The following is a 14112-nucleotide window of genomic DNA, read 5'->3' as shown; positions in this document are numbered from 1 at the left end:
AAAAATAATAAAAAAAAATGTTCTTTGAGAGCAGAATTGAAGAATTGTTTAGATGATTTTATTAGGAAATTAAGAAAAAAAATAAAAAAAAAAAGAGAATTTTTTGGTCTTTTTTTTTCTGTAGCATCAGCCCCGATGTATTTTCTTGTTCCAGAGATGTTTTAATGCTCCAGAATAAATAAAAAAAACCACAAAAAAATCAATTTTAGACACAACAAAAAGCGTTTTGTCATTATTTTCTATCCCTTTACCCCCAAATATTCCCTTTCCCTTTTCACCCCAAATATTCCCTTTTTCTTTTCACCTTTTCCTCTTTTATTATTTTTATTTTAAGGTTTTATTTTGGGTTTAAATTTTAAAAAATTGGCTCAAGAAGAAGCAAAAAAAAAATTCCCCTCTGGAGCAGCAAGTGCTCCCTGGTCCCGCCCAAACTTCCAGAACTTCTTAATTTATTATTATTATTAATTAATAATATCAGTTTGAATATTAAAAATTGGAGGGTTTGGATCTCTGGGTGAGTTTTTCAATTTTTAATTAATTTTTTTGCCTTTTTATTTGTAATTTTTTGGCTTTTTTTGCCTTTTTATTTGTTATTTTTTGGAGTTTTCTTCTCTTTATTCCCGCCCCGGCCTGAAGGGAAAAAACTCCGCCTGGATTTTATTTTTTTTTTTGACTTTTCTCTCTTTAATCTCCCTCCCGACTAAGGAAAAACTTCTGAGAAGAAGAAAAAAAAACCCAAAAAAACCCCAAAAACCCCAAAAAACCAAAAAAATCCCCCCCAAAAAACCGCAAAAAAACCCCCCCAAAAAGCCCCCCAAAAAGCCCAAAAAAACTCAAAAAAACCCCCAAAAAAGCCCAAAAAAAGCCCAAAAAAACTCCAAAAAAGCAAAAAAAAAAAAAACCCGAAAAAACACACAAACCCCCCCCAAAAGCCCAAAAAACCTCCAAAAAACAAAACAAACCAAACCCAAAAAAAACCCCAAAAAGCCCCAAAAAAACCACAAAAAAGCCCAAAAAAGCCCAAAAAAACCCCCAAAAAATCCCCCAAAAAACTCCAAAAAGCCCCCAAAAAAACCCAAAAAAACACGCAAAAAACCCCCCAAAAAAGTCCAAAAACCCCCCCAAAAAACCCCCAAAACCCCCCCAAAAAAACACACAAAAAAACCCCAAAAAGCCCCCCCAAAAAAAACCCCAAAAGCCCAAAAAAACTCCAAAAAACCCCCCAAAAAAGCCCCAAAAAACCCCAAAAAAAGGCCCCCCAAAAAAACCCCAAAAGCCAAAAAAACCCACAAAAAAAAACCCCAAAAAAGGCCCCAAAAAACCCCAAAAAAAGGCCCCCAAAAAAACCCCGAAAGCCCAAAAAAACTCCAAAAAAACCCCCAAAAAATCCCCAAAAAACCCCAAAAAAAGGCCCCCAAAAAAACCCCCAAAAGCCAAAAAAACCCACAAAAAAACCCCCAAAAAACCCCAAAAAAAGGCCCCCAAAAAACCCCCAAAAGCCAAAAAAACCCCCAAAAACACCCAAAAAATCCCCAAAACAATCTCAGCATCCCCTCAAATCTCACCCACATTTCCTGCGATTCCCTCCTCGATTTTTTTCCTCTGACGTTTTATTTTTCCTGCCTCAAAAATGAGTTTTTATATATAAAAAAAATAAATAAATATTTAAAACATTTTTAAAAAAAGAGAGAAAAGCGACCCAAATCCATCCCGCAGGAAAAAGAGAAGGAGAAATAAAAATAAACCCCCGAATTCTCTTTTCCCGCTAATTTTTAACACCAAAAGCCGCTCTAAAAGTCAATATTTCACTTCTTTAAATGAAAAAAAAATAAAAGAAATAAAAGAAAAAATAAATTCCTTTCTTTAGGGCAGCTCTGAAAAGAAAACAAAAGAAGAAGGAAGATTTTTTTGTTTCTTTCTTTTATTTTCTTTTATTTTTTTAGGGAGTTTTAGAGAGGGAAGGAACTTGTGCTAAAAAAGGCAATAAAAGGAGATGAGGCTGTAAAAGTTTATGGCGGGTGAATTGTGGAGGAAACGGGCAAAGGAAACTTTTCAGGAACAGAGAAATTATTCCGGGAATGCGGGAAACACAGCCAGGAATTGAGACTAGGGAAATTCGCTTTATTTTGTTTTAATTTATTTTGTTTTGTTTTATTTTATTTTATTTTATTTTATTTTATTTTATTTTATTTTAATTTTATTTTATTTTATTTTATTTATTTTTGTTTTATTCTGTTTTATTTTATTTTATTTTATTTATTTTTAGTTTAGTTTAGTTTGGTTTATTTTATTTTATTTCATTTCATTTCATTTTATTTCATTTCATTTTATCTTATTTTATTTTACTTTATTTTATTTCATTTCATTTCATTCCATTTTATCTTATTATATTTTATTTTTTATTTTATCTTATTTTATTTTATTTTATTTCAATTTTATTTCATTTCATTTCATTTCATTTTATCTTATTTTATTTTATTTTACTTTTATTTCATTTCATTTCATTTCATTTTATCTTATTTTATTTTATTTTACTTTATTTTTTGTTTCATTTTATTTTATTTTATTCCTATTTTATCTTATCTTATCTTATCTTATCTTATCTTATTCCTATTTTATTTTATTTTATTTTATTTTATTTTATTTTATTTTATTTTATTTTATTTTATTTTTTTCTTCAGGGAGGGTGCAGCTCCCCCCCCCAAAGAAAAAAAAAAGGAAAAAGAGAAAAGTTGGGCAGGGATTTTTTCCCAATTTATTCTTCTCTCTCAGATACCGCGAAAACCCAACGCTCGGGATGAATTTTCCCTTTATTCTTTTTTTTTATTATTATTATTATTATTTTATTTCCTTCTTTTCTTTTACTCCTTTTTTTTCCTTTTTTTCCCCTATTTTTTCCTCTTTTTTCTCCCTATTTTTTCCTCCTTTTTTTCCCTATTTTTTCCCTATTTTTTCCTATTTTTCTCTATTTTTTTCCTACTTTTTTCCCTATTTTTTTCCTATTTTTTCCCTATTTTTTCCTAATTTTTTCCTATTTTTTTCCCTATTTTTTCCTATTCTTTACTATTTTTTTCCTATTTTTTCCTCTAATTTTTTCCTATATTTTTTCCTATTTTTCCCTATTTTTTCCTATTTATTTTTCCTATTTTTTTCCCTTTTAACTCCCCTGCAGGCCTGGAACACAAAACAACAACAGGAGGTTCCAGGGCCCCCCCAGAGCTCGAACCCTCGAAATCCTGGCGAGACGTCTGGCCTGGGGAAGCTCTTGATGATTTTACAGCCCCAGCGCCTCCCGGGCCGCAGAAAGAGCAATTGTTTAGTCTCGGAATTTGAAACAATACCTTCTTTTTTCTTCTTTTTTCTTCTTTTTTTTTATTGCCGCACTTTGAGAAAACTCCGGCAAAAGAGGCGAAGAGGCGACTCCAAAAAAAAATTTAATCCTCATTTTCTTCTCCTTCATCTCCTTTCCCTTTTAACTTATTTTTAGCTGTTTTATCCTCCCAGTAAAGAGAGAGATTTCTCTTTTTTTTTATTTTATTTTAAATTTAATTTTAATTTTTCTCACCCGGCCCGAGTAAAGAAAAATTCTCCGCCTGCAGTTCCGGGAGACGCCACAAGGTGGCGCCGTTGCTCCACGTTAGAGGCGCTCGCACCTTGATTCCATTTCCTAAAAATATTGGGTTAATTATCGCTATTTCCCCGATTTTATCGCTTACATCCATTTATTCCTCTTTTTTTTTTTTCTGATCCAGGGTAAATTATGTGAGGTTAGAAAAAGGAGAAAAAAAAAATTATATAAAATAAATAAAGGCGACAAGGAGATGCGGGGAGAGGTGGGGAGCGCTTCTCTGCTAAATGTTCGTTTAAAAGGGAATAATAATAAAATAAAAAAAAGGAAAAAAAGCGGCGGGTTTTGTTTTGTGCGCTCTGGAGGTGGGAGGACAGCTGGAATTACCCCCAGCCCGCAGATTTACGTCCTCAAGGGTTGGAAAAAAAGAGAGAGAAAAGCTCGAAGGTTTTGGGGGAGAAAGGGACGAGCAGAACCGGGACAATATTTTTATTTATTTTATTTTTTTTTTCCTCCCTCCCTCGGCCATTAGGATGATCTGCGCTTTCCCCGCTCGATATTTTATGTGTTTTATAATCCCAACCACCGCGGGAAGGAAAAAAAAACCCGACAAACAACTCGACCGTGTAAAAAAATAAAAGAATTTTGGGTTTTTTTAGAAGTTAAACCACTAATTTCAGCTGCGGCCGCCCCAGCTCAAATTCTTCACTTTAACAGCTTTAAAAACATATTTTTTTAAATGCCACCAACTAATAAATGAACCCAAAATGATCTTAAACCGCCGCGGTTTGGGGTTGGTATAAATTGATATAAATTGATATAAATATATATTTATAATGTCAACTTTTAACTCCACCGGGTCACTTTGATTTCAGCCTTTGGTACCTCAAAAATAATTCAAATTTTGTAATTTTTCCCCTAGAAATAGAGAGAATTATTTAAAAAATGAGTTTTCTCTCAGATTGGTATAAAAGGAGGGTTTTTAAATGAATATTTCTGTTAAATCCCATCAGAAAACGCTCCGGGAGCTCCAAAAATCCGAATTTTGGGGCTTTGGTGGGAAAAGGCGAATTCGGGAGGAGAAGTTTGAGCATCTCGAGGCTCCGCGGGGGGAAAACACGAAATAAATGAGGGAAAATGAAGAAAATGAAGAAAAATCTCGTCCCTGTGAATTGAAAAAAACTTGAGTTTTACACAGGAAAGATTTGAACTTCTTTAATTTTCTTTATTTTTTCCTTATAAATTCCTAATAAATCTTTTCCTCCGCCGGGTATTTATAAATTATCTCTCCCTGATTTTTTTTTTGTTTTTTTTTCTGGAAAAATGGAAATATTTTCCTTTTTTTCTCCCCGGGTGGGTTTGTGGAGGGTGATTTAGGATCAGCCATCGATTTCTGGGGCTTTGCGGAGTTCCCGCCGCATAAAAATCCTCCCGCACTCCAGAAAAAAATTGGAATTTTTCCCTCCCAATATCAACTTTGCGAGAATGGGACAATTCCCGCTCATTTTTATTATTTTTTTCCTCTTTTTCCCCCTCAAAATTCAGGCGGTTTAAAACACAAATAGAGGAAACTTCTCTATTAAAATCACTTTTATTTTAATTTATTTATTATTATTTCTTCTCTCACCCCTATTGGAATATTCCAAAAAGATGAGAAAACTCTATTTAATTCTGTAAATAGAGTTTTCAGGGCTTTTTTTTTCTTATTATTTTAAATAAAAATCCGATTCTGCTCAATCGACAATAAAAAAGTGCGGAGAGAAAGAAAGAAAAAAAAAATAAAAATAAATTAAAAAAAAGGGAAAATGTTAACTCGGTTTTTAAAGGGAAGAAAAAAAAAAATAAATAAATTTAAAAAAAAACTTTAATTATAGCGCTGCAAGTGCTCCGGCAGCAATAATTCCCCGAAAAGGCTCTTTAGGCTCGGCTGGAATTATCCCCGCACAAAATAAAGGAAGCGAATTTATTTCAATTATTTCTCTAAGGAAACCTTGAAACTTTTATTCCGTTTCTCTCTCGCTTTTCTCTCCCTTTTCCTCCAGTCCCTGCCTGTCCCCACTGCGGGATTTTGGGGGTTTTTTTATATAAAAATCAAAGTACAAAAATTAAATATTTCAACTTTTTTTCTTGTGCTGGAGGTTGAATTTTATCCCTTTTAAATTCACCTTTTTCTCCTCAGATGGAGAAGAAAAAAAAAAAAAAAAACAGAGAAAAATGAAAGAAAAAATTAAAACTCGAGGTGGAAAAGGCAGGAAAGTCCATGGGGGTGTCCCGGGCTCGTTATTAACGGGGGGAGGATTTTCTGCTGAAGGCGAGAAATGAAAATTTCCAAATTCTCCCCCAGTGAGCGCTCGGGAGGCGGAAAATTGCAGCGCTGGCAACGCGGGGGCACCGCGGGCTCTGCTCGCGCCCCGCGCCAAGAAATGAGATTTTTCTTTTTTCTTTTTTTTTTTTTTCTTTTAATTCTCTGTCTCTCCCCCCTCCCCATCCCCCGCTTTTCCCCTCCGGGTTTTTTCCTTTTATTCCATTTTTTTCCTTTTTTTTTTTCCTCTTTTTCCCCCTTTTTTTCTCCTTTTTTTCTCCTTTTTTTCCTCCTTTTCCCCCCTTTTTTTTCTCCTTTTCCCCCCTTTTTTTTCTCCTTTCCCCCTCCCTTTCCCCCCCTTTTTTCTCTCTTTTTTCCTCCCTTTTTTCTCCTTTTTTTCACCCTTTTTTTATCCTTTTCCCCCCTCCCTTTCCCCTTTATCTCCCCTTTTTCTCCTTTTTTTTCACCCTTTTTTTTCCCCTTTCCCCCCCTCCTTTTCCCCTTTTTATTTCTCCTTTTTTCTTTTTTTCCCCTTTTTTCCCCTTTTTCCCCTTTATTCCCCCTTTCCCCCTTTTTTCCCCTTTTTCCCCTTTATTCCCCCTTTCCCCCTTTTTTCCCCTTTTTTCCCCATTTTCCCCCTTTCCCCCCTTTTTTAACAACAGAAAAAACAAATTAAAACCAAAATAAACTATAAAAACTAGAACTTCTCTTTGAGAAGGGGAGGACGATTTTGGGGGTGATGAACACGAACATTTTCCACTCAAAATTCAGAATTAAACCCTGGGATCAACTCCTGAGTGCGGGATGAGGATGATGATAAAAAAATCAATGTTATAGATTTAAAAAAATTTATAATTTTAATCCACTCCCGCCCCCCCCGCGCCTCTCCGCGCCCGCGGAAAGGAACCAACGCAAAACCCCGCGTTGTGAAACTCGTAAAAAAAAATAAAAAAAATCCCTTTTACAGCTTTTTTATGGAGTGCGGAATAAACAACAACAACATCCCCGGGTTTTATGGCGGTTTATAGTTTGTTAAACACTTTACGGCCCCTTTTTTTTATTTTTATTTTTATTTTATTTTATTTTTTGTCGGGGCCATTACCAAAGGCAATTCCCCTTTCCCGCGCCAGTTAAACCTTTATCAATAATAAGGAAATTGATCATTAAAATGTTAAATATGACTACCTCGTTTGTTTTAAAATATGTTCAGGGGGGTGAGGAGCTGTATGATTTGATAACTTGTATTAAAATACCAATTACATTTATAGGACCTTTAAAAAAAAAAAACCGGCAGCAATTAAATCGTTGTTCTTTTTACAGTTTTCCAAAGCGACCCTGACATTTCAAAAGGCTAAAACTGCCTCGTTAAATTTTTTTTTTTTCCAAATTAACGACTGCCAGGCGCGCGCGCTCCTCTTTTAATTTTCTAACAACTCCCCCCCCCCCTTCCTCCTCCTCCTCCTCCTCAAAAAAAAAAAAAAAATTAAATAAAATAAAATAAAAATAAAAAAATAAAAATCAATCTTTTGGGGTGGTCTGAGGCGGGTGATTTGTTGCGAGCGGAGCGATATCTCATTAATGCGGGTAGTTAAACATATTTAATCCGTATATTCACCCCACCTCCTCCTCCCTTCCCCTCTCCCTCCCTCCTCTCCCTCCCTCGCTGCTTTTTCCTCCTTTATTCTCTCGCCCTCTTTTCCTTCCTCCATCCTGCGGTGCCGGGTCCGTGTGGAGTAAAGGGAGAAGCCAATAGGATGAGGGGCCGGTAATAGATGCAAATGATCATGAAAAGACACTGCAAAATATGAAACAACTCATTTGCGCCGAAGTAAATCACTGAAAACTGTTTATGAACTGGCATCTCTTCTTGGAAATGTAAAGCGAGAAAGTCTTTAAGTGGCGATTTCTTTTTTTTTTTTTTTTTTTTTTTTTTTTTTTTTTTTTTTTTTTAGTGGGGTGTTTTGGTGGTGGTTGGAGGTGGAAAGGAGAGAGAGGAGGAGGAGGGGGGGGTGGGAAAGGGAAAAAAAGAATTCAATATCATGCGGGCTTAGAGTTTTGATTATATCCTCCTTTTATATTCCTGGAAATCACAAACTGCCGTTGCTTAGCATCTCAACGCTTTGCTTTTTTTTTTTTTTTTTTATTTTTGCTAATAGATATTTCCCGCAATCTTGGTACTGTTATTTAATTTTTATTTTTTTTTTTTTTTCTGGTAGGGGGGAGTGATTATATTTTTTTTTTTTTTAATTTTTTGAAAAATATTTTTTTCTCTGAAAAAAAAAAAAAAAAAAAAAAGAAGGAAGGAACCACCAAACCTCTCATTGACATTAAAATGAGCTCCTATTTTGTCAACTCACTCTTCTCCAAATACAAAACCGGCGAGTCCCTTCGCCCCAACTACTACGACTGCGGCTTCGGGCAGGACTTGGGGGGCAGAGGCACGGTGGTGTACGGCCCGGGCTCGGGGGGCGGCTTCCAGCCCCCGCCGCAGCTGCAGGACTTTTACCACGGCGCCTCCTCCCTGCCCGGCTCCCCGTTCCAGCAGAACCCGTGTGCCGTGGCCTGCCATGGGGAGCCCGGCGGGTTCTATGGCTACGAGCCGCTGCAGAGGCAGAGCCTGTTCGGGCCGCAGGAGCCGGAGCTGGTGCAGTACACGGATTGCAAACTGGCCGCGCCCGGCCTGGCCGAGGAGGCGGAGAGCTCGGAGCAGAGCCCTTCTCCCACCCAGCTCTTCCCCTGGATGCGACCGCAAGGTGAGGAGAAAAAATAAATAATAATAATAATAATAAAATACCCTTCTCGATTCTCCCCTTTATCCAGCTCTCCACCCCCTTTTATTTCCCTTTTTTATTATTATTTTCCTTTTTTTTTTATTTTCCCTTTTTTATTTTCCTTTTTTATTTTCCCTTTTTTCTTTCCTTTTTTCCCCCTTTTTTATTTTCCCTTTTTTATTTTCCCTTTTTTCTTTCCTTTTTTTTTTTCTTTTTTTATTTTCCCTTTTTATTCTCCCTTTTTATTTCCCTTCTTTATTTCCCTTTTTTATTTCCTTTATTTTCTCCTTTCTTTCTATCCCCCCTCCTTCTCTCTCTCTATCTTTAGTGGCTTTTCTTCCTTTCTCTGCCCCCTTTTTTTTTCTTCCTTTTTTCTCTGCCCTCTTTTCTTTTCCTTCTTCTTTTTCTCTGCCCCCTTTTTATTTCTCTTCTTCTTTTTCTCTGCTCCTTTTCTTTTCTTCTTCTTCTTTTTCTCTGCCCCCTTCTTATTTCTCGTCTTCTTTTTCTCTGCCCCTTTTCTTTTCCTTCTTCTTTTTCTCTGCCCCCTTTTTTTCTTCCTCTTCTTCTTCTTCTTCTCTGCCCCCGGTGACTGTATTTTAGTGCTTTATGGGGGTAAACTTTTGCACTTGTAAATTGCTTTATAGTTTAATTACCCTGAAGGAGACCTTTTCTTTCTCGGGGCTGAGCGAGCCGGGGCTTTTCTGTGTGTGGAAGGAAAAGTCCCTTAAAGTTTATGGCACTTTTATAGCCTGAAAAAAGCCCTTTATTTTTGTTTGGAGTTCGGTTCGGGCTCTGGGCCGCGCTGCCGCCTCTCTCAGGGGTGCAGATTTGTATTTATTTTAAATTTTGGGGTGTTTTGGGGTGTTTTTGGCGTTCCCCTCTTGCCGGGCTGTGCTGTTGTGATTCTGGGGGTGATGGTGAAAATCAGAGTGCAAAGCGCAGCTCCAGCCCGGGCTGGGCTGGGGGTGAACCCCCTCCCCTTCCCTCTCCCCCTTTTCCTTTTTTTCCCTTTTTTTTCCCTTTTTCCTTTGCCACCATCACTCTTTTCCTTCTGGAATATCCTTTTCCCCCTCTGCTTTTATATATATAATTTTTATTATTTTTTATTATTTTTTTTTCCTGTGCAAAGCGCAGCTCCAGCCCGGGCTGCTCGGGGTGGGCTGAGGGTGAACCCCCCTCCCCTTTCCTCTCCCTCCTTTTTTTTTTTTTTTTTCCTTTTTTTTCCCTTTCTCCTTTTCCCCTTTTTTCCTTTTTTCCCTTTTCCCCTTTTTCCTTTTTCCCTTTTTCCCATTTCCCCTTTTCCCCTTTTTCCCTTTTTTCCCTCTTTTCCTTTTTTCCCTTTTTCCCTTTTCCCCTTTTCCCTTTTTTCCTTTCCCCCTTTTTCCCCTTTTTCCCTTTTTCCCTTTTTCCCTTTTTTTCCCTTTTTTTTTCCTTTTTCCCTTTTTCTCTTTTCCCCTTCCACCATGTCCCTTTTCCTCCTGGAACATCCTTTCCCCCCTCTACTTTTATACACATATATATTTAATTTATTTTTTTTTTTCCTGGCGTTTGTCCGCGGGGTTTATCAGCACCTCTCTCCCCTCCCCAAGCCCGAGCCTGGTTTATGTTTCTCTCAACCTCCTTCTCGTCTTCCTCCCCCTCCTGGCGCTGGTGTTGTGTGTGTCCCTGTCCCTCCCCACCCTTTGGCCTCCCCCAGCAGCCGCCGGCCGCAGGAGGGGGAGACAAACCTACAGCCGCTACCAGACCCTGGAACTGGAGAAGGAATTTCTATTTAATCCCTACCTGACCCGCAAACGGAGGATCGAGGTCTCGCACGCCCTGGGATTGACAGAGAGGCAGGTCAAAATCTGGTTCCAGAACAGGAGGATGAAATGGAAAAAGGAGAACAACAAAGACAAGTTTCCCAGCAGCAAATGCGAGCAGGAGGAACTGGAAAAACAGAAAATGGAAAGGGCCCAGGAGGTGGACGAGGAAGGGGAAGCACAGAAGGCGGACAAGAAATAATAAAAAAAAAGAATAATAATAAAGATTGAAAGGATAAAAAGGGGAGTTTGGAGGACTTGGAAAAGGCAAGAGCTGCTGGGGTGGGAGACCCCCCGAGCCCCACGTTAAAGGCAGTTGGTGTCAGGGAGGGCTGGGCTGGGCTGGGCTGGGCTGGGGGGACACACAACAACAACAAAAAAAAACCACAACAAAGCCTAGAAAAGACAAAAAAAAAGGGGGTAAAAAATACAAAAAAAATACAAAAAAAAAAGATCCCACCCCCTTTTTATTGCTGTCAAACAATATCGCTGCGAGCACCACTTTTCCCTGCTCTGCTCCTCCTGTGGCACAATGAGCTCCTCTCTGTGCCGGCTGTTAGTAACTCACTAGTGGTAGTGTAACGCAATAGCTTCTGTAAAACATGACTGTGAAACCTCTCTCTCCTCTCTCTCTCTCTTCTGCCTTTTCTCTCTGTCTCTTCTTCTTTTTCATCTTTTTCTTCTTCTTCTTCTTCCTCTCTCCGGGGGCTGTGGGGGGTGGGTAGGTTAAATAGCTTTTCAGCGCTAGAGGAGTTTTGTGAGATATTTACATTTGTGCACTTTTATTTTAATTTTTTTTTTTTTTTTTTTATTATTTGAATTTTTGGGATTTTATTTTTTTTTTAAGTTGGTTGTTTCCCAGCCCTTTGTTGTTGTTGTTGTTGTTGTTTGATTTGTTTTTATTGTGGTTTATCTGTCTGTGCTGGAGGTAGCTATTGAGACAAAACATCCCAACAACATGAAACTGCCTATTTATGCTGTAGTTATCTCTCTCTTTTTCTCTCTCTCTCTCTCCTTCACTTTTCCCTCCTGTTCTTTGCCTTGATTAGGGATTTTTTTCCTTTTTTTTTTTTTTTTTCTTTTTTTTTTTCCTAATTTTTCAATGTCTCTTCTCCAAAAAAAAAAAAAAAAAAAAAAAGGGAAAAAAAGAAGAAAAAAACCACTAAAAAAAAGAGCTTTTTTCCTCTCCTTTAGTTAGCATGCGCACAGTGAAGCGAGTTGTAAAGTGATCTTTAGGTTTAACTGTGAAAAAGAATGTATACTGTATACGTGAATTACTTTATTGGGGGAACTAATGCTATATTTTGTTGTCCTTTCACCACTTTGTTCTATTGTCTAAACCTGGAAGCGGCGGAAGAAAAGTTACAATAAAGTTTACAAGCGACAATTCCGTGACATCATTTCTCTCTTTTTCTTCAACCTCCTTCTCTCCGCTTCCTCCAGGACCACTGCGATAGAAAGGAAATAAATTAAATTAAATTAAAAAAAAAAAGAAAGTTAATAGTGTGGGGAGCTCAAAGGGGGCCGGTAAAACCTTCACCCTTCCCTGGGCTGGGCTGGGGCCGGGAAGGGGCTGCGATGGTTCTTCTTCCTCTCCTGCTTGTGATTCCTCACAGCTCCAGCTCTGACAGCTCAAGGTAAAGTTTTTCTTGGATTTTTCCTCTTTTCCCTTTTTTTTTTTTTTTTTTTTTTACTTTTTTATTATTATTTTTCCCCTCTTTTTTCTTTTTTTTTTTTTTTGTATTTTTTTACTTTTTTATTATTATTTTTCCCTCTTTTTTCCTTTTTTTTCCTTTTGTCTATTTTTTACTTTTTTATTATTATTTTTCCCTTTTTTCTTTTTTTTTTTGTATTTTTTAAACTTTTTTCTATTTTTTTCTCTTTATTTTTTTTGGTTTTTTTCTCTTTATTTTTTTTTGTATTTTTCCTTTTTTTTGTTTTTTTTTTTTTTTTTAAAATTTTTTAAAATCTATTTTTAACTTTTTTTCCTAATTTTTTTCCTCTTTTTTGTATTTCTTTTTCCTTTTTTTTTTTTTTTTTTTTTTTTTTTTTTTTTTTTTTCTCTCCTGCTCTGCGCTCTCCCTTCCCCTCAGCTCGGGGCGCTGGTGTTGGTGAAATGAAAATCACATTGTGCTGAGGAGCCTCAGCTGCTGCTCCTTCCCCTGCCGGGCTGGGGATGTTCATCACCTTGGGGAAGGAGAGAGCGGCTCCATCCAAACCCGCACCATTGTCTGCCGCTCCTGCCTCGCAGACTTTTTAATTTATTTTTTATTTATTTCATTTTTTATTTATTTTATTTTGAATTTATTTTAATTTTTATTTTTTATTTTATTTATTTTTTTCTCTTTTCTCTCCCCATCCCACCCACCTCCTCTCCAAAAAAAAAAAAAAAAAAAAAAAAAAAAAAAAAAAAAAAAAAAAAAAAATTATTAAAATTAAATCTCAAAAACAGCCCAAAAAAATTTCATTTTTTGGATGGTTTTTGCTCCTCCCCATCAGAAAACAACCCCGGCAGCTGCTCAGGTTTGACTTGTGGCTGGTTGAGCCCCTCAGAAGCCCCAAACAAGGGACCCCAACGCTCTTTATTTTCTCCCAACAAGAAAAAAAAGCAAAAATGCGCAGCTCGGAGCCCGTGGCAGTGGAATAAATTAGATATGAGGCTGAAAGGCGATTTGGGGAGGGGGAGAAAGGAAAAAAAAAAAAAAAAAAAAAAAAAAAAAAGAGCCTGAACTATTAAGTATCAATGAGACATTTGTCTTTTTTTTTTTTTTTTTTTTTTGGGGGGGGAGATTGAGGAGGGGGCGAGGGTCAGAGGGGGAGGGGAGGGAATTATGGACAGTCTGATGGGGAAAAAAAAAAGGAAAAAAAAGTAGCTGTGGGAGCGGAGGAAATGGTGCAAAGGAGAGAAATTTACCCGGGATCAATAAAGGGATAAATAGAGCTGCTTTTCCTCCAGCAGAGAGAGACCGAGAGGGGCTCTGGGTTATCGGCAGCGTGCTCATCCCCCTCCCCTTTTTGCTTTTTTTTTATTTCTTTTTCTAATTCTTTTCCCTTCCTCCCCCTTCCCCACCTCCAAACCGATTACAACTCACTTATCGACTCCTGCAACAAAATTTCACCCCTTTTTTAATTGTTATTATTATTTTTGCCCAGCCGGGATATATTTTTATTTATTTATTTATTTTTCTAATTCTTTTTCCTTCCCCCTCCCTTTCCAAACTCCAAACTGATTACAACTCACTTATCGACTCCTGGTACAAAATTTCACCCCTTTTTTTTTTTTTTTTTTTTTTTTTTTTTTCCCAGCCGGGATATATATATATATATATATTTTAATTATTTCTTTTTCCTTCCTCCCCCTTTCCCCCTCCCTTCCCCGCCTCCAAACCGATTACAACTCACTTATGGACTCCTGGAACAACATTTCACCCCTTTTTTTATTTCTTTTATTATTATTATTATTTTTTTTTTGCCCAGCCGGGATTTTTTTTTTAAATTATTTCTTTTTCCTCCCTCCCCCTTTCCCCCTCCCTTCCCCACCTCCAAACCGATTACAACTCACTTAATGGACTCTTGGAACAAAATTTCACCCCTTTTTTTATTTTTTTTTTAATTATTATTATTATTTTCCCTAACCGGGCGCTGCGCGGGGGGTGGCCTCTCCCGGCC

General features: G+C 37.2%; 1 protein-coding gene across 2 annotated transcripts; it reads left to right on the top strand.

The window, feature by feature from the left end:
• Positions 1-6506: 6506 nt before the first annotated feature.
• On the top strand, positions 6507-11830 carry HOXB8 (homeobox B8). 2 transcript variants are annotated; one of them, XM_083877513.1, is made up of 2 exons: positions 6507-8623; positions 10338-11830. In XM_083877513.1, exons 1-2 carry the CDS (start codon positions 8203-8205, stop codon positions 10643-10645), a joined length of 729 nt encoding a protein of 242 aa, XP_083733639.1. In that variant the 5' UTR covers positions 6507-8202; the 3' UTR covers positions 10646-11830. The 2 variants fall into 2 exon arrangements, with proteins under 2 accessions (XP_083733639.1, XP_083733640.1); XM_083877514.1 differs by having other exon boundaries at positions 6508-8623; positions 10341-11830.
• The last annotated feature ends 2282 nt before the right edge of the window (positions 11831-14112 follow it).

Source organism: Zosterops lateralis (assembly GCF_965231275.1).
Source record: "Zosterops lateralis genome assembly, chromosome: 24".
Taxonomy (NCBI): domain Eukaryota; kingdom Metazoa; phylum Chordata; class Aves; order Passeriformes; family Zosteropidae; genus Zosterops; species Zosterops lateralis.
Note: the sequence above shows the minus strand (reverse complement) of the source record. Positions and strands in the feature narration are given on the sequence as shown.